The 21,948-nt window shown below is 42.6% G+C and overlaps 1 protein-coding gene across 2 annotated transcripts in view; it reads right to left on the bottom strand.

Moving 5' to 3' along the window:
• Positions 1–21,948, bottom strand: part of DDX31 (DEAD-box helicase 31) — a 149,346-nt gene that overhangs the window by 36,550 nt on the left and 90,848 nt on the right. The window contains exons 17-18 of one of the 2 annotated variants that reach the window (XM_073600533.1): positions 14,136–14,217; positions 1,051–1,159 (exon numbers count right to left, since the gene is read on the bottom strand). In XM_073600533.1, coding sequence (XP_073456634.1) covers positions 1,051–1,159; positions 14,136–14,217 — 191 coding nt within the window. Of the gene's footprint in view, positions 1–1,050; positions 1,163–14,135; positions 14,218–21,948 lie in introns of both variants that reach the window. The other variant, XM_073600532.1, reaches the window with a different exon arrangement.

The raw sequence follows: 21,948 nt of genomic DNA on the forward strand, positions 1-21,948 counted from the left end.
CAACACAACGACCCCAAACACACCTCTAAGACGACCACTGCCTTGCTAAAGAAGCTGAGGGCAAAGGTGATGGACTGGCCAAGCATGTCTCCAGACCTAAACCCTATTAAGCATCTGTGAGGCATCCTCAAATGGAAGGTGGAGGAGCGCAAGGTCTCTAACATCCACCAGCTCTGTGATGTCGTCATGGAGGAGTGGAAGAGGACTCCAGTGGCAACCTGTGAAGCTCTGGTGAACTCCATGCCCAAGAGGGTTAAGGCAGTGCTGGAAAATAGTGGCGGCCACACAAAATATTGACACTTCAGGCCCAATTTGGACATTTTTACTAAGGGGGTGTACTCAATTTTGTTGCCAGCAGTTTAGACATTAGTGGTTGTGTGTTGAGTTATTTTGAGGGGACAGCAAATTTACACAAGCAATACACTCAATACTTTACATTGTAGCAAAGTGTTGATTCTTCAGTGTTGTCACATGAAAAGATAGAATAAAATATTTACAAAAATATGAGGGGTGTACTCATTTTTGTGAGATACTGTATGTCATTTTTTTGAGCTTGCCCATAGTTAACGTTAAAGAGGAACTTCACTTTCTCAGTCAACACAGACTATTTTAAATCCTTATTCTGCTTGCATTAGTAAATAAATATTCACTTGTTTAAATTTTTTTACTTTTCAACATTTACTTCCTGGTTTCTGGCCTAGGCAACTGATGTTGTACATCCCAGGAGTCTGTAAGAGAGGAGGATGGGTTTCCTGAGCTAAGTAGTGTAGTGGGTATCAAAATAAAGCACGGAGATATAGATGAATGGGAAAGTTTGCTTTGAATATTAAAAATGAATTAAACTGGGTTTTTAGTTTGTGGGGCTCAGATGCAGTGTAGTTCCTTTTAATATTACCAACCGTGCCTAACACAATAAAATCTTTCATCATTGCAAAAAAAAAAAAGTGTAGTGTTCAATTTGCATTATATTGTCAGCTGTAAGATGACAGGTGCTCTTTATAGTAAATGAATAACATAAAGACCAGAAAACGTTGGCAGTTCCTTCCTTACCTTTCTTTGCCCATAAAGCGGCCTCTGGACTGGCATGAATGTAATCTTCAAATTTTGTCTGCAAGACGGTTGCTCTTTCTCGGATAGTCTGGGGGTCCGCCGACTCGGCCTTCTGTTAGGATGAGGGCAGTAGGGAAGTAAGGGGGGGGGAGGCAGTAGGTAGAGGAAGGGGGTTAAATTAAAAGATGGGAGAGAGAGAGACGGTGAATAATAAAGCAGTTTTAGGATGGATTTAATAACAGTAAAGTGACACAGCATTCCGCAGTGGGGCCAGCTAGGGTAATCCTCGCAATATTAATGGTAAAAGACAAGAAATTACATTGTAATAAAAATGCTGGCGGGAAGGAGGGAGCCAGTTGGGGGAGAGGGGGGGGAGCATAGTAGAGAAACACACACAGAGCCGTTATAAAGGTAACACGCATTTCGTCAATTAACTCTTCCTACTGCAAATATGCTTTAACAGAATGAAAAGCCTTCTTCCCTATTCAATAGGTCAGTGCAACCAACTGAATTTCGATTTACTAAAGTCAAGTCAACAGCAGAGATTTTTGGCCAACTATGAATGGTATGACTAATTGCTAGAATGATAGTTTCAATGGAAGAATTGTATTTTTCAGAAATTCGTGTTAGTTCACCTTTACAGAAAAAATTAAAAGGTGAACTAACACCGTATGACCTCCTTACCTACCCCCGTCCCACCCCACCTTGCATGCTTTTTTCCCTCTTCTCAGTGCAATGCTTCCGGGATGGACCAAGGCAATTCTGATTGGTCAGCACCATCACACTGAAATGCCATGATCCATCCTGCAAGCACTGATGGAGAAGGGGAAGAGGAGCAGGGATTTCAAATCACTGGACTGCCGAACTGGCTGCCTGGGTACTGACAACTCAGCAGCCCCGGAGGTAAGTACAGTGGGGACCAGGGAGGGTGTACAGCAGGGGTGTTAAACTCAATTTCATTGTGGGCTGCATCAGCAGTATGGTTGTCCTCCAAGGGGCCAGTTGTATCTGGGGAGCGCTACGTACAGAACGCAGGGTTTAGGGGTGCGCTACGTACAGAGTGCAGGGTTTTAGGGGTGTACTATGTACAGAGTGCAGAGTTCACGAGTGCGCTATGTACAGAGTGCAGGGTTTTGGAGTGCATTACATACAGAGTTCAGGGGTGCGCTGTGTACAGAGTGCAGAGTTCAGGGGTGCGCTATGTACAGAGTGCAGGGTTCAGCGGTGCGCTATGTACAGAGTGCAGGGTTCAGGGGTGCGCTATGTACAGAGTGCAGAGTTCAGGAGTGTGTAACGTACAGAGTGCAGAGTTCAGAGTTCAGGGGTGCGCTATGTACAGAATGCAGAGTTCATGGGTGCGCTATGTACAGAGTGCAGAGTTCAGGGGTGTGCTGTGCTATGCAGTGTGCAACCTCAACCCCCCCAAAGCTTCCTCACATCTCTCTCTCCTACCTCCCAGTGTGGTTGGCTCTGCCTCGCCTTACAGGAAGATTATCTCTCTCAGAATCTGGAGATCTGTCCCCACTGTGAGTGTGTGCGGGGATCTGTTAGTTCCAGGAGCCACTGAGAGCAAAGCTGTCCCTTGTAAACACAGAAGGCTTCTGTGTTAACAAGTGACAGCAAAGAGCTGGAGCGAAGGGTGAGAGTTGGAGGTGGCAGAAGGTGCCACTCTAAACTTGCTCATCCATGTCCATCCAACCTTGCTTTTTTCACCGGTAAGCAGTCATGTTGGAACAGGAAGGGGTCATCGCCAAACTGTTCCCAAAAAGTTAAGAGCATGAAATTGTCCAAACTGTCTTGGTATGCTGATGCCTTAAGAGTTCCCTTCACTGGAACTAAGGGGCCGAACCCAACCCCTGAAAAACAACCCCACACCATAATCCCCCCTCCACCAAATGATTTGGACCAGTGCACAAAGCAAGGTCCATAAGGACATGACACAATGATAATATTAACATGACATGCCAAATTTGGGAGGAGCAGGTACCCTGTTTTAAGAGGCACCCAGCTCCCACTTCCTCCCTGGCACCGTGGCGCCGAAAGAAAGATCACCTCTCCCCCCTCCCTCCCTGCAATCTTCTGGGACCTGTGACATGTCCCAGAAGACTGCCCGGTCATTCACAGTGTGAAGCCACAGCTGGGCGCCCACAGTTAGAATGCCGGCGCCGCAGAAAGGAAGGGGAGAGGAGCGGGGCTTTGTACGACCACATTGCTGGACCATGGGACAGGTAAGTGTCTTATTATTAAAAGTCAGCAGCTACACTTTTTGTAACTGCTGACTTTTAAATGGGTGGAAATCCGCTTTAAGTTCATGTGCGTGTAAAGGCAGGCGCCCCAATACTTTTGACGATATCGTGTATGTCAGTGGCAGGAGACTAGAGCCCGTTATATCCAGGGGAGCCCACCATCTACAACCTTCATGCTCTTGCAGTAAACCAGTTGGGTAGGGTGATTGTCTCAGAAAGTGACACTTCATTCATGTCACCAGAAAGCAGCGCAGTGAGTTGCAGTAACATGCGGCTTCTTCCTGTGTGCTGCGATAAAATGTAGCATGTCTGCATGTTATAGCAGCTTACTGCACCGCACCTCTGAGCTGCATTACATTGAGAACAGGACACACAGAAATCAACTGTTTTCTTTGTAAACTAGTGGTGACCTGCGTTCATTCAGTGAAATAATGCAGGTCACTGCACTATGCGTGATCAGGGGCTAAATGGCAAAGCAACCAGTTTGTTTTACGTTAATGTACACACCACTGCATATCCATTAATTGTGGAGATCCATCTGACTGTGCTGACAATGTAAATATATATATATATATATATATATATATATATATATATATATATATATATATATATATATATATATATATATATATATCGTGGGAACCTATTCAGACCCCCTTAAATTTTTCACTCTTTGTTATATTGCAGCCATTTGCTAAAATCATTTAAGTTCATTTTTTTCCTCATTAATGTACACACAGCACCCCATATTGACAGAAAAACACAGAATTGTTGACATTTTTGCAGATTTATTAAAAAAGAAAACTGAAATATCACATGGTCCTAACTATTCAGACCCTTTGCTGTGACACTCATATATTTAACTCAGGTGCTGTCCATCTCTTCTGATCATCCTTGAGATGGTTCTACACCTTCATTTGAGTCCAGCTGTGTTTGATTATACTGATTGGACTTGATTAGGAAAGCCACACACCTGTCTATATAAGACCTTACAGCTCACAGTGCATGTCAGAGCAAATGAGAATCATGAGGTCAAAGGAACTGCCTGAAGAGCTCAGAGACAGAATTGTCGCATGGCACAGATCTGGCCAAGGTTACGACCAGAACCCTTCCTAGAGCTGGCCGTCTGGCCAAACAGAGCTATTGGGGGAGAAGAGCCTTGGTGAGAGAGGTAAAGAAGAACCCAAAGATCACTGTGACTAAGCTAAAGAGATGCAGTCGGGAGATGGGAGAAAGTTGTAGAAAGTCAACCATCACTGCAGCCCTCCACCAGTCGGGGCTTTATGGCAGAGTGGCCCGACGGAAGCCTCTCCTCAGTGCAAGACAAATGAAAGCCCGCATGGAGTTTGCTAAAAAAACACCTGAAGGACTCCAAGATGGTGAGAAATAAGATTCTCTGGTCTGATGAGACCAAGATAGAACTCTTTGGCCTTAATTCTAAGCGGTATGTGTGGTGAAAACCAGGCACTGCTCATCACCTGTCCAATACAGTCCCAACAGTGAAGCATGGTGGTGGCAGCATCATGCTGTGGGGGTGTTTTTCAGCTGCAGGGACAGGACGACTGGTTGCAATTGAGGGGAAGATGAATGCGGCCAAGTACAGGGATATCCTGGACGAAAACCTTCTCCAGAGTGCTCAGGACCACAGACTGGGCTGAAGGTTTACCTTCCAACAAGACAATGACCCTAAGCACACAGCTATAATAACGAAGGAGTGGCTTTTCAACAACTCGGTGACTGTTCTTGAATGGCCCAGCCAGAGCCCTGACTTAAACCCAATTGAGCATCTCTGGAGAGACCTAAAAATGGCTGTCCACCAACGTTTACCATCCAACCTGACAGAACTGGAGAGGATCTGCAACTAGGAATGGCAGAGGATCCCCAAATCCAGGTGTGAAAAACTTGTTGCATCTTTCCCAAAAAGACTCATGGCTGTATTAGATCAAAAGGGTGCTTCTACTAAATACTGAGCAAAGGGTCTGAACACTTAGGACCATGTGATATTTCAGTTTTTCTTTTTTATCAAATCTGCAAAAATATCAACAATTCTGTGTTTTTCTGTCAATATGGGGTGCTGTCTGTACATTAATGAGGAAAAAAAAAGAACTTAAATGATTTTAGCAAATGGCTGCAATATAACAAAGAGTGAAAAATTTAAGGGGGTCTGAATACTTTCCGTCCCCACTGTGTATATGTATATATATATATATATATATATATATATATATATATATATATATATATATATATATAATAGGCTGCCTTTCAATGTGGTCAGAACATCATGAAATCACATCTAGAAAAACTCGGTAGTGACATATCAAAAATTCAAAAAACGCGTTCAAACATCATGTCAGATGAGACTGACAAAAGCATAGTGGTAAATTAAACTGCCGCTGAACGCCAGGATCTCTTCCTGCAGATGCTTAGACAACAAATGCATTTTTAAAAATCGTGTAAAAACCAGATATCAGCAGCTGCAACTAGCAGAAGACAGGGAAGGAAACCTTTCTTTGCTGACAATACATCAGCCTTAGACATACAAAAAAAGGCATTAAAAAAGGTGTCCCAAGTTCAAACAGAAACCAACTGACTGGTTTCTAAAGGTAGGGTACATTGCCGATGTTCTTTTTCTTTAGAAAAGGCCTTTAAAAGAAAGCCAACATTGGTCAAGATGGACAGACCACCAAAAAAAAAAAAAAAAAATTCAATGCATAGTAACCAATCAGATTTCAGCTCTCATTTTCCTTCTGCGGGTAAGAAAACACAACTTGGCACCTGTTGGTCAGCTTGGACCATACCAATGTTTCTTTAGCCTCTCTACATGTCAAGAATACAAAAACAAGCAGGTTCTTCTGTGGGACTTTTAAAGGCAGAAATTCCTTGACAAATAAATATAATGAAAATATATTGATATTTTCAGAGTCCCTGAAGAAGAGGTTTAATTGCTACAAACCTCGAAACGCGTTGGTCATCATCTGACCCAGTTCACTAGTGGCCAGTCTCCAGTTGTTGTCTGTATACATATATACACGTTTCTTGATATTGTACTTTATAGTTTTGTATAATAGATATATGCATCCTACTGTGACTTCCCATAAGTCACCAATTCATTTTTAAACTTTTCTAATAAAATATCAATATATTTTCATTATATTTATTTGTCAAGGAATTTCTGCCTTTAAAAGTCTCACAGAGGAACCTGCTTGTTTTTGTATTCAATTTTCAGGGATGTGGGCAGCAATTCCGGTTTCATAGACCGATGGTACTATCACAACTCTCTACACTTCTAGTGCCCATGCACAGTTCAGTCTCATCAGTTTGATGTTCTTGCCGGAATTTATATAGTTCTGCCAATTTGGGCAGTACTTTACATTCACGTCTGTCCCCGCCCTCAAGGAGCTTACAATCCAAGGTCCCTAACCTTTTGAAGACCACTTATTGCATATGTGAGGCAGCAGAGATGATGGGCTGTAATAACCACATGCAGCAAACAAGCAACCATGGGGGCTGAGGTTTCAGTGCTGAGAGTGTGCTTTACTGTGGGCTTCTAGCTCAGTGACTGAGCTGTCAAAGACAGCTCCTGGTTTCTGTTTATGATTGGAAGCCAGCGGGTCAGGCTCCTAATCATGTGACCACTGTGACGGCCAATCACAGGATCGGAAAGTATGTCCCACCTCTTGGTGGTGTTTTTTTATTAAAATAATAACGATATTATACTTCCCTGCTCTGAGAAATGGTTTTGCACAGAGCAGCCCCAATCCTCTTCTTTTGGGGCCCCCCACTGGTGCTCCTCTTTGGAGAGTGCCCCCATGGAAAGCCACTTTCTATGGGGGCACTCATGCAGGCTTGCACCTGAGCCACCCTGTTTGTGACTACTGACAGAGACAGTGCGGCTTGGCCCCACCCCCTTGCCACAGTATTTGCTTGACAGCAGCAGAAGCCAATGGTTTCTTCCGCTATCAAACTGCCTAGTGAGGAGGGAGAGAGCTGCTGCTTTCGGGGCTTAGTGCTGGATCGATATCAGGCTCAGGTAAGTGCGCGCAGCATGCCATTGGGATTAATGGCACCTGCACACATCTGCTATTTCTGTGCAGGTGGTTACGGCTGCAGGGACAGGTGCAGAGCCGCAGCGGGAACCACCTGCACAGATGTGAACCTAGCCTAAGGGGGATACTGCAGGGGGAACTGCATGCAGAAGTTTTGCAGTAAGGAAAAAAACCTTAAGGCTTTAGAACCACTTTAAAGTGTGAGAGGAAACTCATGCAAGCACAGGGAGAACATGCAAATTTCATGCAGGCAATGTTCTGACTGAGATTTGAACCAGGGACCCCAGTGCTACAAGGAGAAGTACTAACCACGGAGACACCAAGCTCATTATACATATATGGCGGCAAGGTGGCACTGCTGTGCCGGATCACGTACCTAGTCTGGGGCATGCATGCGTGCCACCGGCGACCTGCTCCCGTTGTGATTGTAGACAGCGGGAGCTGATCCTGCAGGTACCGGCAGACTCGATGTCCACCGGCACCTGCCGATCATCCAGTACAGAGGCAGAATGGCGGTCTGCCTATGTAAACAAGGCAGATCCCCATTCTGTCAGTAAAGAAGGCAAGGATCCTGTTTTCCTGCACACTGGGGAAATGGATCCATGCCTTCTCCTAGTGAAAGCACCTCCCACAGTACAAAAAAAAAACACTGGCTAGGCGCACAGTTAACTCTTTGATCGCCCCTGATGTTTAACCCCTTCCCAGCCAGTGTCATTAGTACAGTGACAGTGCATACTTTTAGCACTGATCGCTGTATTAGTGTCACTGGTCCCCAGTCAGTTAGTGTTCGACTGTCTGCCGCAATATTGCAGTCGAACTATAAGTCACTGATTGCCGCCATTACTAGTAAAAAAAAAAAATACATAGTTTGTAAACGCTATAACTTTTGTACAAATCAATCAATATACACTTATTGGGATTTTTTTTTAACAAAAACATGTAGCAGAATACATATTGTCCTAAATTGATGAAGAAATTTTCTTTTTTTTTTTTTTTAAATGTGTTAGTTATGTTTTATAGCACAAAGTAAAAAAATATTGTTTTTTTTTCACAATCGTCATTTTTTTGTTTGTTTGTTTATAGTACAAAAAATTCAAAACGCAGAGGTGATCAAACACCACAAAAAGAAAGCTCCATTTGTGGGGAAAAGCGTCGGTACAGCGTCGCACAACTGTGTAATTATCAGTTAAAATAACAGAGTGTCGTATCACAAAAAAATTGCTTGGTCATGAAGGGGGGTCAAGTGGTTAAGCAAATGAAAGTGGTTGCTCAGGTTGGAGAAAACGGAATTGTTTTTAATGGGGTTGTAATGTAGGGGTTATAATCAAATTCTTTGTTCCTTTTTTATGCAATTGGGAAAAAAAAAAATAAAGAAAAGACTTAAAAGAAAAAAAAAAAAATCTGTTTAAAAAACAGAACAAAAATTGGTTTCAACAACAAATTAAATCATTCATAAAAGAAAAAATAATAAATAAGTAAAAAAAAACAGCAAATATACCCCTAATTAAAAAATAAAAAATAAAAAGAGGTGTGTTGCCAGCAATAGCAGGGCAAGGAGCTATAATGATGTAGAAATCTCCGTAACACATAGCAACCAAATGTCACCTATCAGCAGTCGGGAGACGAGTACCGCCAACTGGTTGCCACAATTTGCAACATCCCTCTTTGCCTTATTGAATAAGCCTGATACCTTTAAGCCCAGCGTAACTTTTTTTTATTATTATTATTTTTAATATGAATGCAAAATTACACCAGTTACCCGCTCCTCAGGTGGACACAATCCACCGTTATTAAAACTAAAGCACTTTAATAACGTGGGGGAAAAAAAAAAAAAAAAAAGAAAAATAGAAAAAAAAAAATGTAGCTTCACTTGCCATTCCCAACCCCCCTCCCCGTTAAGACCCTGCACCCCCTCCCTCTCCTCTTCTCTTTAACTTCTTCAAATTAATGAGACGACGGCAGACAAGGGAGGTGGGGTGGAAGGTAACCGGGACTTGTGTGAATAGAACAGTTGTTAAAAGTAATATTGGAAAGCGGGCTTTGGCCTGGGGTGGCGTAAGCAGCAGAAATCCGGCTAAATCGTTAAATAAACAGAGCTGGAGCCAGGACTGAATCCCTCGGTTGGTTACTGTATACTTTCTGTAACGTGGCTCAGAATAGATCTGAGGCTTGCGCGGAAAGGAGGCGAGAAGGGGCTTCAGAATTCCAATAAAGACCTCAAATTGAAGGAGGCCCTGCTGTGAGTTTCTGCCGGAAAATTAAAGAGCGCTCAATCTTAAGTGACAGATGACTTGTCTCAGTGTCACAACTGCCAGGGGGATTAGTGATAATATGGCAATATATTACAAAGGGAGGGAGAGAGCGGGGATAAGCTAGAGACGTTTCTTCCTTCACAGGGAAGATCTCTTGAAGGAAACATCCTTCACTTGGCTTCCCACCAGCCAGCATCTTCTACGGCCTTCACCAGCCCTATATAAGCCCCAATTCTGCCTATATCCACCTCTTCCACCTAGAACATATATCCTGGGTGTTCTGCATGTTCTCCCCTCTATTTCATTATCCCCGTTCCTGCTAACCTTCACTTCCATCATGCCCTTTGGGTCCTTGCCTACTTCTTCAGATGTTCTAGAGCCCCTAAGTGCACAATAAGAAAAAAATGGCTCCTGGGATCAATGTAAAGCAGAAATAAACCGCACAAAAATGTTGCTTACAATTCTTAGATGTGGTGGCTGCATTAGTTTTCTTTTCTAAGGCTTTTTCCCTTTATTTTCACCCCTGGTGAGCCAGCCAATAACACAATTCCTGTCTTAGGATTTCTAAAGCTTTTTTATTTTTTTCCCCAAAAGGGGAAGCTCTGCTTATCTGCTTCCTCACCCCCTCAGGTTCCACATTTGGCACCTTTCGGGGAGAAAGGGGAACGGGTACCTGGTTTTGACAGGTACCTGTCCCCACTTCCAGGTGACCTGGCTGCGGCAAGATCCCCCACGAGTTCGGTCTCCCTCCTCATTCCCCCCCTCTGTGCCATTCACAAAGCACAGCGCGCAATCGGGAACTGGCTGTGACGGTTTCCCTTACAGACAATGGCGGTAGCAGCAGTACCTGAGAGCTGATGGAAACATCGGCAGGGGTGCGAACATTGCGGGATTCCAGGACAGGTAAGTGTCCGAATATTAAAAGTCAGCAGCTACAGTATTTGTAGTTGCTGACTTTTATTTTTTTCATGGGGGGGGGGAGAGAGTTCCGCTTTAAGTACAAAAAGGAAAAAACTGTTCTTTTAATGGTCTATAAAGTGTCAGCTGGAGTTAACCTTTAGTTTGTTTGTCCATCTAGTCCAGTGGTCCCCAAACTGCAGCCCTTGGGGTGTATTTCCCCCCACTGAAACCAACAACAGGGCAATATTCTTTCTACTGACATCAACAATGGGGCCCTATTCCTCCCACTGACACCAGTGACGGGGCACTATTCCTCTTCCTAATACCATAGATGCATTGTTTACTCGCACTGACGCCAGGACAATTTCCACTCCCAATGGCCACAGTCAGTCTGAAGGACAGTAAACTGGCCTTTTGTTTAGAAAGTTTGGAGACCCCTGATCTAGTCCATCTAAACGTGCACAGCTTTGCTCTCAGCAGCTCCTGGATGTAACAGATCCCTGTACAGACTCATAGTGGGGACAGATCTCCAGAGAAAGAGAATGATCTCCCTGCAAGGCGAGGGAGAGCCGCCTACACAGGAAGGTACTAGAAATGGGCCAGGTAGGAGAGGAAAAAGTAGTGAGGAAGGTTTGCGGGGGCGGGGGCTGGGGGGGTTGAAGTTGCACACTGTACATAGCGCACCCCTAAACCCTGCACTCTGAACGTACCACACCTCAGATACAAGCGGACCTGTGAGAGCAACCATACTGTTGTGGCCCGTGATGAAGTTGAGCTTGACACCTCTGGCATAGATAAAATACATACAGTATCTCACAAAAGTGAGTACACCCCTCACATTTTTGTAAATATTTTATTCCATCTTTTCGTGTGACAACACTGAAGAAATGACACTTTGCTACAATGTAAAGTAGTGAGTGTACAGCTTGTATAACAGTGTAAATTTGCTGTCCCCTCAAAATAACTCAACACACAGCCATTAATGTCTAAACCGCTGGCAACAAAAGTGAGTACACCCCTAAGTGAAAATGTCCAAATTGGGCTCAAAGTGTCAATATTTTGTGTGGCCACCATTATTTTCCAGCACTGCCTTAACCCTCTTGGGCATGGAGTTCACCAGAGCTTCACAGGTTGCCACTGGAGTCCTCTTCCCCTCCTCCATGATGACATCACAGAGCTGGTGGATGTTAGAGACCTTGCTCTCCTCCTGGAGACATGCTTGGCCAGTCCAGCACCTTTACCCTCAGCTTCTTTAGCAAGTCTTGGAGGTGTGTTTGGGGTCATTATCATGTTGGAATACTGCCCTGCTGCCCAGTCTCTGAAGGGAGGGGATCTTGCTCTGCTTCAGTATGTCACAGTACATGTTGGCATTTATGGTTCCCTCAATGAACTGTAGCTCCCCAGTGCCGGCAGCACTCATGCAGTCCCAGACCATGACAACCCCACCACCATGTTTGACTGGAGGCAAGACACACTTGTCTTTCTACTCCTCACCTGGTTGCCGCCACAACGCTTGACACCCTCTGAACCAAATAAGTTTATCTTGGTCTCATCAGACCACAGGACATGGTTCCAGTAATCCATATCCTTAGTCTGCTTGTCTTCAGCAAACTGTTTGAGGGCTTTCTTGTGCATCATCTTTAGAAGAGGCTTCCTTCTGGGACGACAGCCATGCAGACCAATTTGATGCAGTGTGCGGCGTATGGTCTGAGCACTGACAGGCTGACCCCCCACCCCCTTCAACCTCTGCAGCAATGCTGGCAGCACTCAAAGACAACCTCTGGATATGACGCTGATCATGTGCACTAAACTTCTTTGGTTGACCATGGCGAGGCCTGTTCTGAGTGGAACCTGTCCTGTTAAACCGCTGTATGATCTTGGCCACCGTGCTGCAGCTCAGTTTCAGGGTCTTGGCAATCTTCTTATTGCCTAGGCCATCTTTATGTAGAGCAAAAATTAATTTTTTTCAGATCCTCAGAGAGTTCTTTGCCATTAGGTATCACGTTGAACTTTCAGTGACCAGTATGAGAGAGTGAGAGCGATAACATCAAATTTAACACACCTGCTCCCCATTCACACCTAAGACCTTGTAACACTAACGAGTCACATGACACCGGGGAGGGAAAATGGCTAATTGGACCCAATTTGGACATTTTCACTTAGGGGTGTACTCACTTTTGTTGCCAGTGGTTTAGACATTAATGGCTGTGTGTTGAGTTATTTTGAGGGGACAGCAAATTTACACTGTTATACAAGCTGTACACTCACTACTTTACATTGTAGCAAAGTGTCATTTCTTCAGTGTTGTCACATGAAAAGATATAATAAAATATTTACAAAAATGTGAGGGGTGTACTCACTTTCGTGAGATACTGTACATACAATCTGTATTACCTGTCAAAGGATTCGTATTTATATCTACCCAATTCTGAGGTTTACCCAGCACATCATTGTCTGGCAGGGAAGGTGACCTAAACTTTCTTTATTGCAGTTTCACTTTCACTTACAAGTCTCCTTCCAACCCCTACCCAGTGACTAGACAGTGAAAGGAGAAGCAGCACAGTGATATGTTTTTTTTTTCTGTCTCACTCTGCTCCCTTCATCTATCAGCATGAATCTATCTTACATTTCAACGCACCTGACTGGCTCACTGTGCTGCTCCTGCCTCCCCAAGCAATGCTGTACGGTAGACTGCAAGAGGCTTATATCAAGTCAAACTGCTTTCATTTAAAACACATTTAATGATGTGTTAAAAAAAGTACGAAAAAAAGTCTCATTTATTTTTTTTTTATTTCCCTGTAGTGTTCTGTCCCCCTATGTCAGTGGTTCTTAACCCCTGTCCTCAGGGCCAACTAACAGGCCAGGTTTGCAAGATAACTGAAATACATCACAGGTGATATCATTTGCTGCTCAGTGATTGCAGTATTCTAGTCTGCATCTCCCCAAGGTAATACTTAAAACTTGTTATGTGATAGGAAAAAATGCCTCCTGCCCGCCAAGACTGTCCAACAACTCAAACAGCAAGGAGCTGGCTGCTTTGATAGCCAGAGTTTATCTCCAAGCTCCAGGACTTGCTGGCATGCCCTTCCTCTCTTTGCATTCCCCTCACTGGAACTTATCTTGGAAGTCAGAGATAAGAAGGTGGCTATCCATGCAGTTGCCTCCTTGCTAGCTGCGTTGTCAGATGATTGCAAGGGGAGAGGGGGTGTCCTTCCTGAACACATAGCTAGCCTCCCACAGAACGCAGGAAGATGTAACACAGTGCCTGGCACTGCATAGTGGCACGAATGGTGGCAATGTTATTAACAAAAGTCAAATGACACTTTTTGGTATGACCCAAACCTACACCCCTGCACTTAATTCAATAAAACTACCAATGCCAAAAGCTCCTTCTCCTGTTATATCTACCAGATCTCAGTCCGGAAAATTTTGATTCATTCTGTTCAAAGGAACAAGCATTTTCTGGTGCCTCTGCTCCTCTGAGATAAGTATTTGTTAAAAAATACGCACTCAACCCCCCCCCCCCCCCCCCCCCAGACCTGGCCACTTCTATTGGACCCCTCAGATCCTGAACATATAAACATACAGGTATGTTGTCAGATGGACCTCTTTTTATATTAGTTTGAGATTCTCACCTTTCCACCAGCTCTCTTGATTTTCAGAAAGTCCTCTAAAAGTAGGTTGGATAATACTTCTTCCATTTTCATTTCGGAGACACTGAAAAAACAAAAAGAATAATGGACTTCCCAATGAGGTAGAGATACACAGTTCTGGAGGCTGATACTTTATTTGTGGCTTAGTGGCTAATCACTAGATATGTGCAATTTGTTTAGTTCCAAATTAGTTTTTTAAACAAATTATGACAAATTCATTAATTCTGAAATTTCAGAATTTTTCAATATCCCAAAATTTCGAATTTCCGAATTTTCAAAATTTCGGAAAGTGGAAAATTTCGGAAATTGGGAAATTCGGAATTTCAAAGTTCTAAAGTTCGGAAGTTCTAAATTTTGGAAATTCAAAATTTTGGAAATTTGAAAATTCAAAAATTTGGAAATTTGAAAATCCGAAAATAAGAAATCTGAAAATTCAAAAGAATGAAAATCTGAAAAAATAACTAACTAATAATAACTATTAAAATTATAGGTATCTAAACGAATGGAACGTAACGATCTAATAATAATGAATAACAATAATAAAACCTTTTTATTATTATTCATTTGTTCCATTCCATTTGTTTAGATGTGGCATTTGTTATTTTGGATAATTCGTAACTTCATATAAATTCATTCATTTCAAATTTTCGAAATTCCGGAAATTGGAAAATTTCGGAAAGTGGAAAATTCGAAATTTCAGAAATTCGGAAGTTCAAAATTTTGGAAATTCGAATTTAGGAAATTCGATATTTGTAAATTCAAAAATTTGAAAATCTGAAAATAAGAATGAAAATCTTAAAATTCAAAAGAATGAAAATCCGAAAACCTGAAATAATAACTAATAATAACTATTCAATTATAGGTACTTGAATTTCCTTTCAAATTTGTTGTTAGTGAATGTAACGAGTACGCATTTATCAGAAGTTACGAATTATCTGAAGTAACGAATGCCTTTTTATTACTATTAATTTGTTCCATTCCATTTGTTTAGATGCAGCATTCGTTATTTTGGATAATTCGCAACCTCAGATAAATTTGTATTCGTTGCATTCACAAACAGCCAAATTTGAAAGGAAATTCCAATACCTATAATTTAATACTTAGCTATTATTAGTTAGTTATTATTTCAAATTTTACTGATTTTCTTTTTTCAGATTTTCGAATTTTTGGACTTCGAAAATTCGGAATTTGAAAATTTAAATTTTCGGATTTCCGAATTTTCGAAAAAAGCAAAAAAAAAAAAAACGAATAAAAGGAAAATTAACAAATTTTTTGTTATTGCACATGTCTACTAATCACCAAACCACTGTACTTCCCACTAAGCCATTGTGGTCAGCACAGAGGTGTAGTGGTTAGCATGTCTGCCTTGTAGCAGGTCCTTGGTTCGAATCCCAGTGAAGACACTATCTGCATGGAGTCTGCATGCTCTCTCAGGATTGCGTGGGGCTACTTTGGTGTCCTCCCACACTCCAAAAGCTGGTGGGTTAAGTAGCTCCTCTCCAAACCGGCCCGAGTGTATAAATGACTGTGATTGTATGCTCCTTAACCACTTGCCTAATGGGCACTTTCACCCCCTTCTTGCCCAGGCTGTTTTCAGATTTCAGTGCTTTAAAAATTTGAATGACAATTGCGCGGTCATACAATGCTGTACCCACACAAAAATGATATCATTATTTTTTTTAGACAAATTTAGGCTTTCTTTTGGTGGTATTTAATCACCACTGAGTTTTTTTATTTTTTTGCTTTAGAAATGAAAAAATACTGAGTTTTGAAAAAAAAAAAAAAAAAAAAAAGATTTTTTTCTAACTTTGTTATAAAATTTTCTAAATAAGTACATTTTTGCCTTCACTGATGTGTGCTGATGAGGCTGCACCGATGAGCACTGATAGGCTGCACTGAGGTGGCACTGATGAGGCTGCACTGATATGTGGCACTAATGGGCACTGACAGGCAGCACTGATGGGCACTGTTTGGGCTGAGTTGATGATCAGTGCCCTAATTATCAGTGTAAATGTCCCCTGTGTGAATTTGCTGGTTATTGGCTCTCTTCTCCTCACGCATCAGCAAATACTGTTTACACTGTGATCAGCTGTGACTGTATACAGCTGGTCACATGATAAAGAGCCGCTGTGATTGCCTCTACCTGATCACAGATCCATGCCAATGCGCACCGCAGATCACGGTAGAACGTCCATGGACGCCCTCCCGGCAATGTGAGCCATCTGTAGCCATCTTTCGGCTATAGCACGCCGGGGGGGGTCAAGGGGTGGTTAAAGTGGTTGTAAACCTCAGACATGAAATATGAACAAAGCATATCTCTCTATAGTGTGTACTTATGAGTAATAAGTGTCATTTATGTTTGCTGCTTCGTTTCACTGCTCTCTGCATGAACCATTTCTGACACGTTTTGCTGACACCAAGAGGAAAAGGGTGACAGGAGAGGGATCTTCAGCTGATTGACAGCCTCAGCTCTGTTCCTGTGTGCTGTGTATAGGGGGCGTGTCGCTTCCCTCCAATCAGCTCTCAGATGTCTGCTCACTGAGCTTCAGCTCTCCACCCCCTTTCTTCTGGATTCTCAGAAATGCTGTGTAAATTCTGGACTTTTAATGGATGTACAGGACAGGTGGCTACAGATAAACAGGTACAGCTTATGTAGGAGGATTAGTTTAATCTCAGTGTATCACCTGAGGAAAGTCCCTTCACTGGATATATGTGAGGGTTTACAAACACTTTAAGGACAGGGAATGATGTGAATGTATGGTATGCAAACCCCTGGGTAAGCCGACAACACTATATAAATACCTGTAATAAACAAACACGTGGGCGCACAGACTTCTGGGTTCCATTACACAGAAAGCGTGAAAATACATGATCTTTTCATGCCCCAGACAATGGCAATTACATTTCGTTTGTTTATCAGCTATCCTGTGACACTCCAGGCAACCCATCCAGAGACTGATTGGGCTGTACAATCTGATGGCACACGGCAATGTAGCAATGGCACTCTTGGGCTTTACCAAACATGTTTATGTCACCAGGCAAGGATTCTCAGTACAAGCTGGGTGAGGGTGCATTGAAAGTCAGGCATCTAAACTGGCACACTAGCTGCCTATTATAAAGTGTTTCAGAACGCGATTATCAAGTAAGCATTGACAAAAACACAAAAGGAAAAACATTTGTACAGAATAAAGTATCTTGCTCTTTTAAAATGAAACAATGGGCGAAAAAAAAATGATACATTTTATATATTATTTTATATATTTGTATATATATATTTTATATATTATATATATATTTATTGGATGTCACTTGCATTAACACATCAGTTTAACACTTCCCACTTTAATATAGATTTTATACCTGTTGCTTATTTTTCTACTGCCTTTAACAGAGCAAAATTTAAAAAAAACCCGTTGCTATAATCACTTAAAAGCCCTTCATGCTGGTTCGTACGCAAATATGCAGCCTCGGCTTGAAGGGGTTGTACCGGGGTGATACATGCAGCTGGGCTCATCACCCCGGTACCGTTCGTTTTTTACCGGTGCCCCGGAGACCCAAACAAAGCCGGAATCGGCTTTGATCGGGGTCTCGGATCTAGTAACCCGAAAGCAATGTCATGACTGTTTACAGAAGACTTAAAGGCGCCAAATTAAAAAAAAAAAAATTCAGTATTCAAAACTGCCAAACTTGGTGTTTTGAATGCTTTTAAGTGCAAAGGAGGAATTTGGGGTCTTATAGACCCCAGATCACTTTATAAAGAATTCCTGTTTACATTCCTTCTGACAGCAATAAAATTGATCAGAAAAAAAGTTTCAAAGGGACAGTGTAAAAAAAAAAAAAAAAAAAAATTTAAAGTGTCCCATCCCTCCGCGCTCGTGCGCAGAGTTGAACGCATACGTAAATCACGTCCGCAAATGTAAACAGTGTTCAAACCACACATTCGAGGTAACACTGCGATCGTTAGAGTGAGAGCAATAAGACCACCTCTGTAAATCTAAACTGGTAACCTGCACAAATTTTTAAAGCGGCGCCTATGGAGATTTTTAACCACGAGCCTCGTTATGAGGATTGTTGTTCACAAGTTAAAATCAGGTTTTTCTGCTAGAAAACTACTTAGAACCCCCAAACATTATATATATTTTTTCAGACACCCTAGAGAATAAAATGGGGGTCATTGCAACACTTTATGTCGCACCGTATTTGCGCAGTGGTCTAACAAGCGCAATTTTTTGGAAAAAAATACAGTTAGAAAATAGAACAGTAAAGTTAGCCCAATTTTTTCCTATATTGTGAAAGATAATATTACGCTGGGTGAATTGATACCCAACACGTCACGCTTCAAAACTGCGCCCGCTCGTGGAATCGCGACAAACTTTGGCACTTAAAAATCTCCATTGGCGACATTTAAAAATGTCTACAGGTCACCAGTTTTGGGTTACAGAGGAGGTCTAGGGCTGGAATTATTACTCTCACTCTAACGATCGCGGCGATACCTCACATGTGTGGTTTGAACATCGTTTTCATATGCGGGCGCGACTTATGTATGCATTCGCTTCTGCGTATGAGCTCGGTGGGACGGGGGGAGGTTTTAAAAAAAATATATATTTTTTTAAAATTTATTTTACCTTTTATTTTTACACTATCCTTTTAAAAAAAAAATTGGGTCACTTTTATTCCTATTACAAGGGATGTAAACATACCTTGTAATAAAAAAAAAGCATGACAGGACCTCTTAAATGTGAGATCTGCGACCTCAGATCTCATATTTAGACTAAAATAAAAAAATTTAGATGTCATTTAACCACTTCCCGCCCGGCCCATAGCAGATGACGGCCGGGCAGTGGTTCAGTTATACTGACTGGGCGTCATATGACGTCCAGCAGGATAACATGCCGCCGTGCGCCCGCGGGGGGTGCGCATCGCGGCGATCGGTGGAGCGATGTGTCAGCCTGACACACCGCTCCACCGATCTTGGTAAAGAGCCTCCGGCAGAGGCTCTTTACCACGTGATCAGCCGTGTCCAATCACGGTCGATCACGATGTCAATAGGAAGAGCCGTTGATCGGCTTTTCCTCACTCGCATCTGACAGACACGAGTAGAGGAGAGCCGATCGGCGGCTCTCCTGACAGGGGGGGTCTGTGCTGATTGTTTATCAGTGCAGCCCCCCCCCTCAGATCACCCCACTGGACCACCAGGGACGCCACTAGGACCACCAGGGAAGGGGCAACATGTGGATGGCCAGGTATGTAACCCATGGCCATCCACATGTGCCCAATCTGTGCCCACAAATGGGCACTAATTGGCACCAACATGTTTCAGGTCTGCCCAGCAATGCCACCAATCAGTGTCATCAGTGCCACCTGTCAGTGCCCATCCGTGCCCACCTATCAGTGCCCATCAGTGCCACCCATAAGTACCCATCAGTGCCACCCATAAGTACCAATAAAGGCCACCTACGAGTGCCCATCTGTGCCACCTATGAGTGCCCATCAGTGCCGCATACCAGTGCCACCTATCAGTGCCCATCAGTGCCACCTATCAGTGCCCATCATCAGTGCCCGTCAGTGCCACCTCATTGGTGCCACCTCATCGGTGCCCATCAGTGCCGCCATATCAGTGCCCGTCAGTGCAGCCATATCAGTGCCCATCATTGAAGAAGAAAACGTACTTATTTACAAACAATTTTAACAGAAACAAAGAAAAACTTGTTTTTTTTTTTTTTCAAAATTTTCGGTCTTTTTTTATTTGTTGCGCAAAAAATAAAAAACGCAGAGATGATCAAATACCACCAAAAGAAAGCTCTATTTGTGGGAACAAAATGATAAAAAATGTGTTTGAGTACAGTGTAGCACGACCGCGCAATTGTCATTCAAATTGCAACAGCGCTGAAAGCTGAAAATTGGCCTGGGCGGGAAGGTGTCTAAGTGCCTGGTATTGAAGTGGTTAAAAAAAAAACCCCTTTAAGAGCATTGGGCAGAAGTGACCTTTGACATTGCTGCCGCCCTTCAATGCTATGGAGCTGAGCGGGGGCCATCTTTCCCTCATTTGGCATCCGGGCAGTGAGGGGAGCGGATGCGATCATCTCCGCCGCTACCGACGGCTCTGTTAAGCGGCGGAGACAACCGGAGAGACCATTTTTATCTTAAAGAGAAACGTTATTTAGCGTCAAAGTACCGACGTACAGGCACGGCGATTTGTGTGAAGTGGTTAAGTACCATAGTTTGTCTCCATTCCACGAGCGGGTGCAATTTTAAAGCATGACATGTTAGGTATCTATTTACTCGTCGTAACATCATCTTTCACATTATAAAAAAAATTGGTATAACTTTACTGTTTTGTTTTTGTTAATTCATGAAGGTGTATTTTTTCCCAAAAAAACTGAGTTTGAAAGACCGCTGCGCAAATACTGTGTATCATAAAATTTTGTAACAATTTCCATTTTTTTATTCTCTATATATATATTATATATATATAATGGTTGGGGGTTCTAAGTAATTTCTAGCAAAAAATACGGATTTTGACTTGTAAGCAACAAATGTCAGAAAAAGGCTTAGGCATGAAGGGGTTAAAAAGTGTAAGCTGAATTTTAGTTTTAATATGTTTATTAGACAACCATGGGATTATTGGGTTTCGCCGTGCTAGTAGAGAGGATAAAATAGCCCTATATACAGACGACGCTCTTATTTTTTGGGGGGGGGGATACCTCAAAATTCATTAGTAGAACTTATGAACCTTTTTTCTACATATTATTTTCGGCTTTTCTGATTAATTGGGAGAAATCGATATTGCTACCACTGGACGATCTGAAATCGCCAATACCAAAACTCAGCCTCCCAAATCCAAATCAAGCATTAAAGTTAAATACTCGGGAATGGCGGTATCTCGAAATGTAAAAGGACTACACTAATCTGAATCTTAAACCGTTATCAGTTCAATTTAAAGATAAATGCCGCAGTTGGTGTAAATTTCCATTGACAGTGCTTGGTAGAGCCAATCTTATGAAGATGATATCGACCCCACAATTACTTTATATACTCCACAATTCCCCCACTTTTTGCTATAATCTCTTCATCAGTTTAGGCTGATATGTATTCTTCTACATATTTTTGGTAAACAAAATCGCAATAAGCGTAAATTGATTGGTTTGTGCCAAAGTTATAGCATCTTCAAAATAGGGGATAGATTTATGGCATTTTTATTATTATTTTTTTTTTTCTTTACTAGTAATGGCAGTGATCAGTGATTTTTAGCGGGACTACGACATTGCGGCGGACAAATCTGACACTTTTGGGACCATTGGTATTTATACAGCGATCGGAGTTAAAAATAGCCACTAATTACTGTATAAATGTCACTGGCAGTCCTTCTCTGTAGAGCTCCCTGGTGCTTTTGGGTCTTGCTCTCGATACTCAAAGCTCACCCTGTCGTAGGCCCAACCCTACGCGTTTGCAACGTTCTGTGTAAAAACCTGGTTATTACCTCCTCTAAGTCGCCATTATACCCGGTATTGGGTGAGGGGAGGCACGTTTCAGCACTTGCTAGATACGGGCTGTTTCCAGGTGTCACATTTTCTCAATTTGGACAGATGGCCGTCTATCCCAACTCTGATGCAACCTGATGGGAGATTTGCCTTTGATTTCTGGAGGGCACTCCAACTCCATCATTTCCTCCAAATGCTAGAGTCTCCGACAGAATACAGAAGGCCACCGACCACATTTGAATGCCATTGCATGGGGCAAGGCACACTACCACGCACCCTCTCCACAATGTACTCTATATTGATCTCCCGCCTGC

Source organism: Aquarana catesbeiana, linkage group LG09 (assembly GCF_042186555.1).
Source record: "Aquarana catesbeiana isolate 2022-GZ linkage group LG09, ASM4218655v1, whole genome shotgun sequence".
NCBI classification, from domain to species: domain Eukaryota; kingdom Metazoa; phylum Chordata; class Amphibia; order Anura; family Ranidae; genus Aquarana; species Aquarana catesbeiana.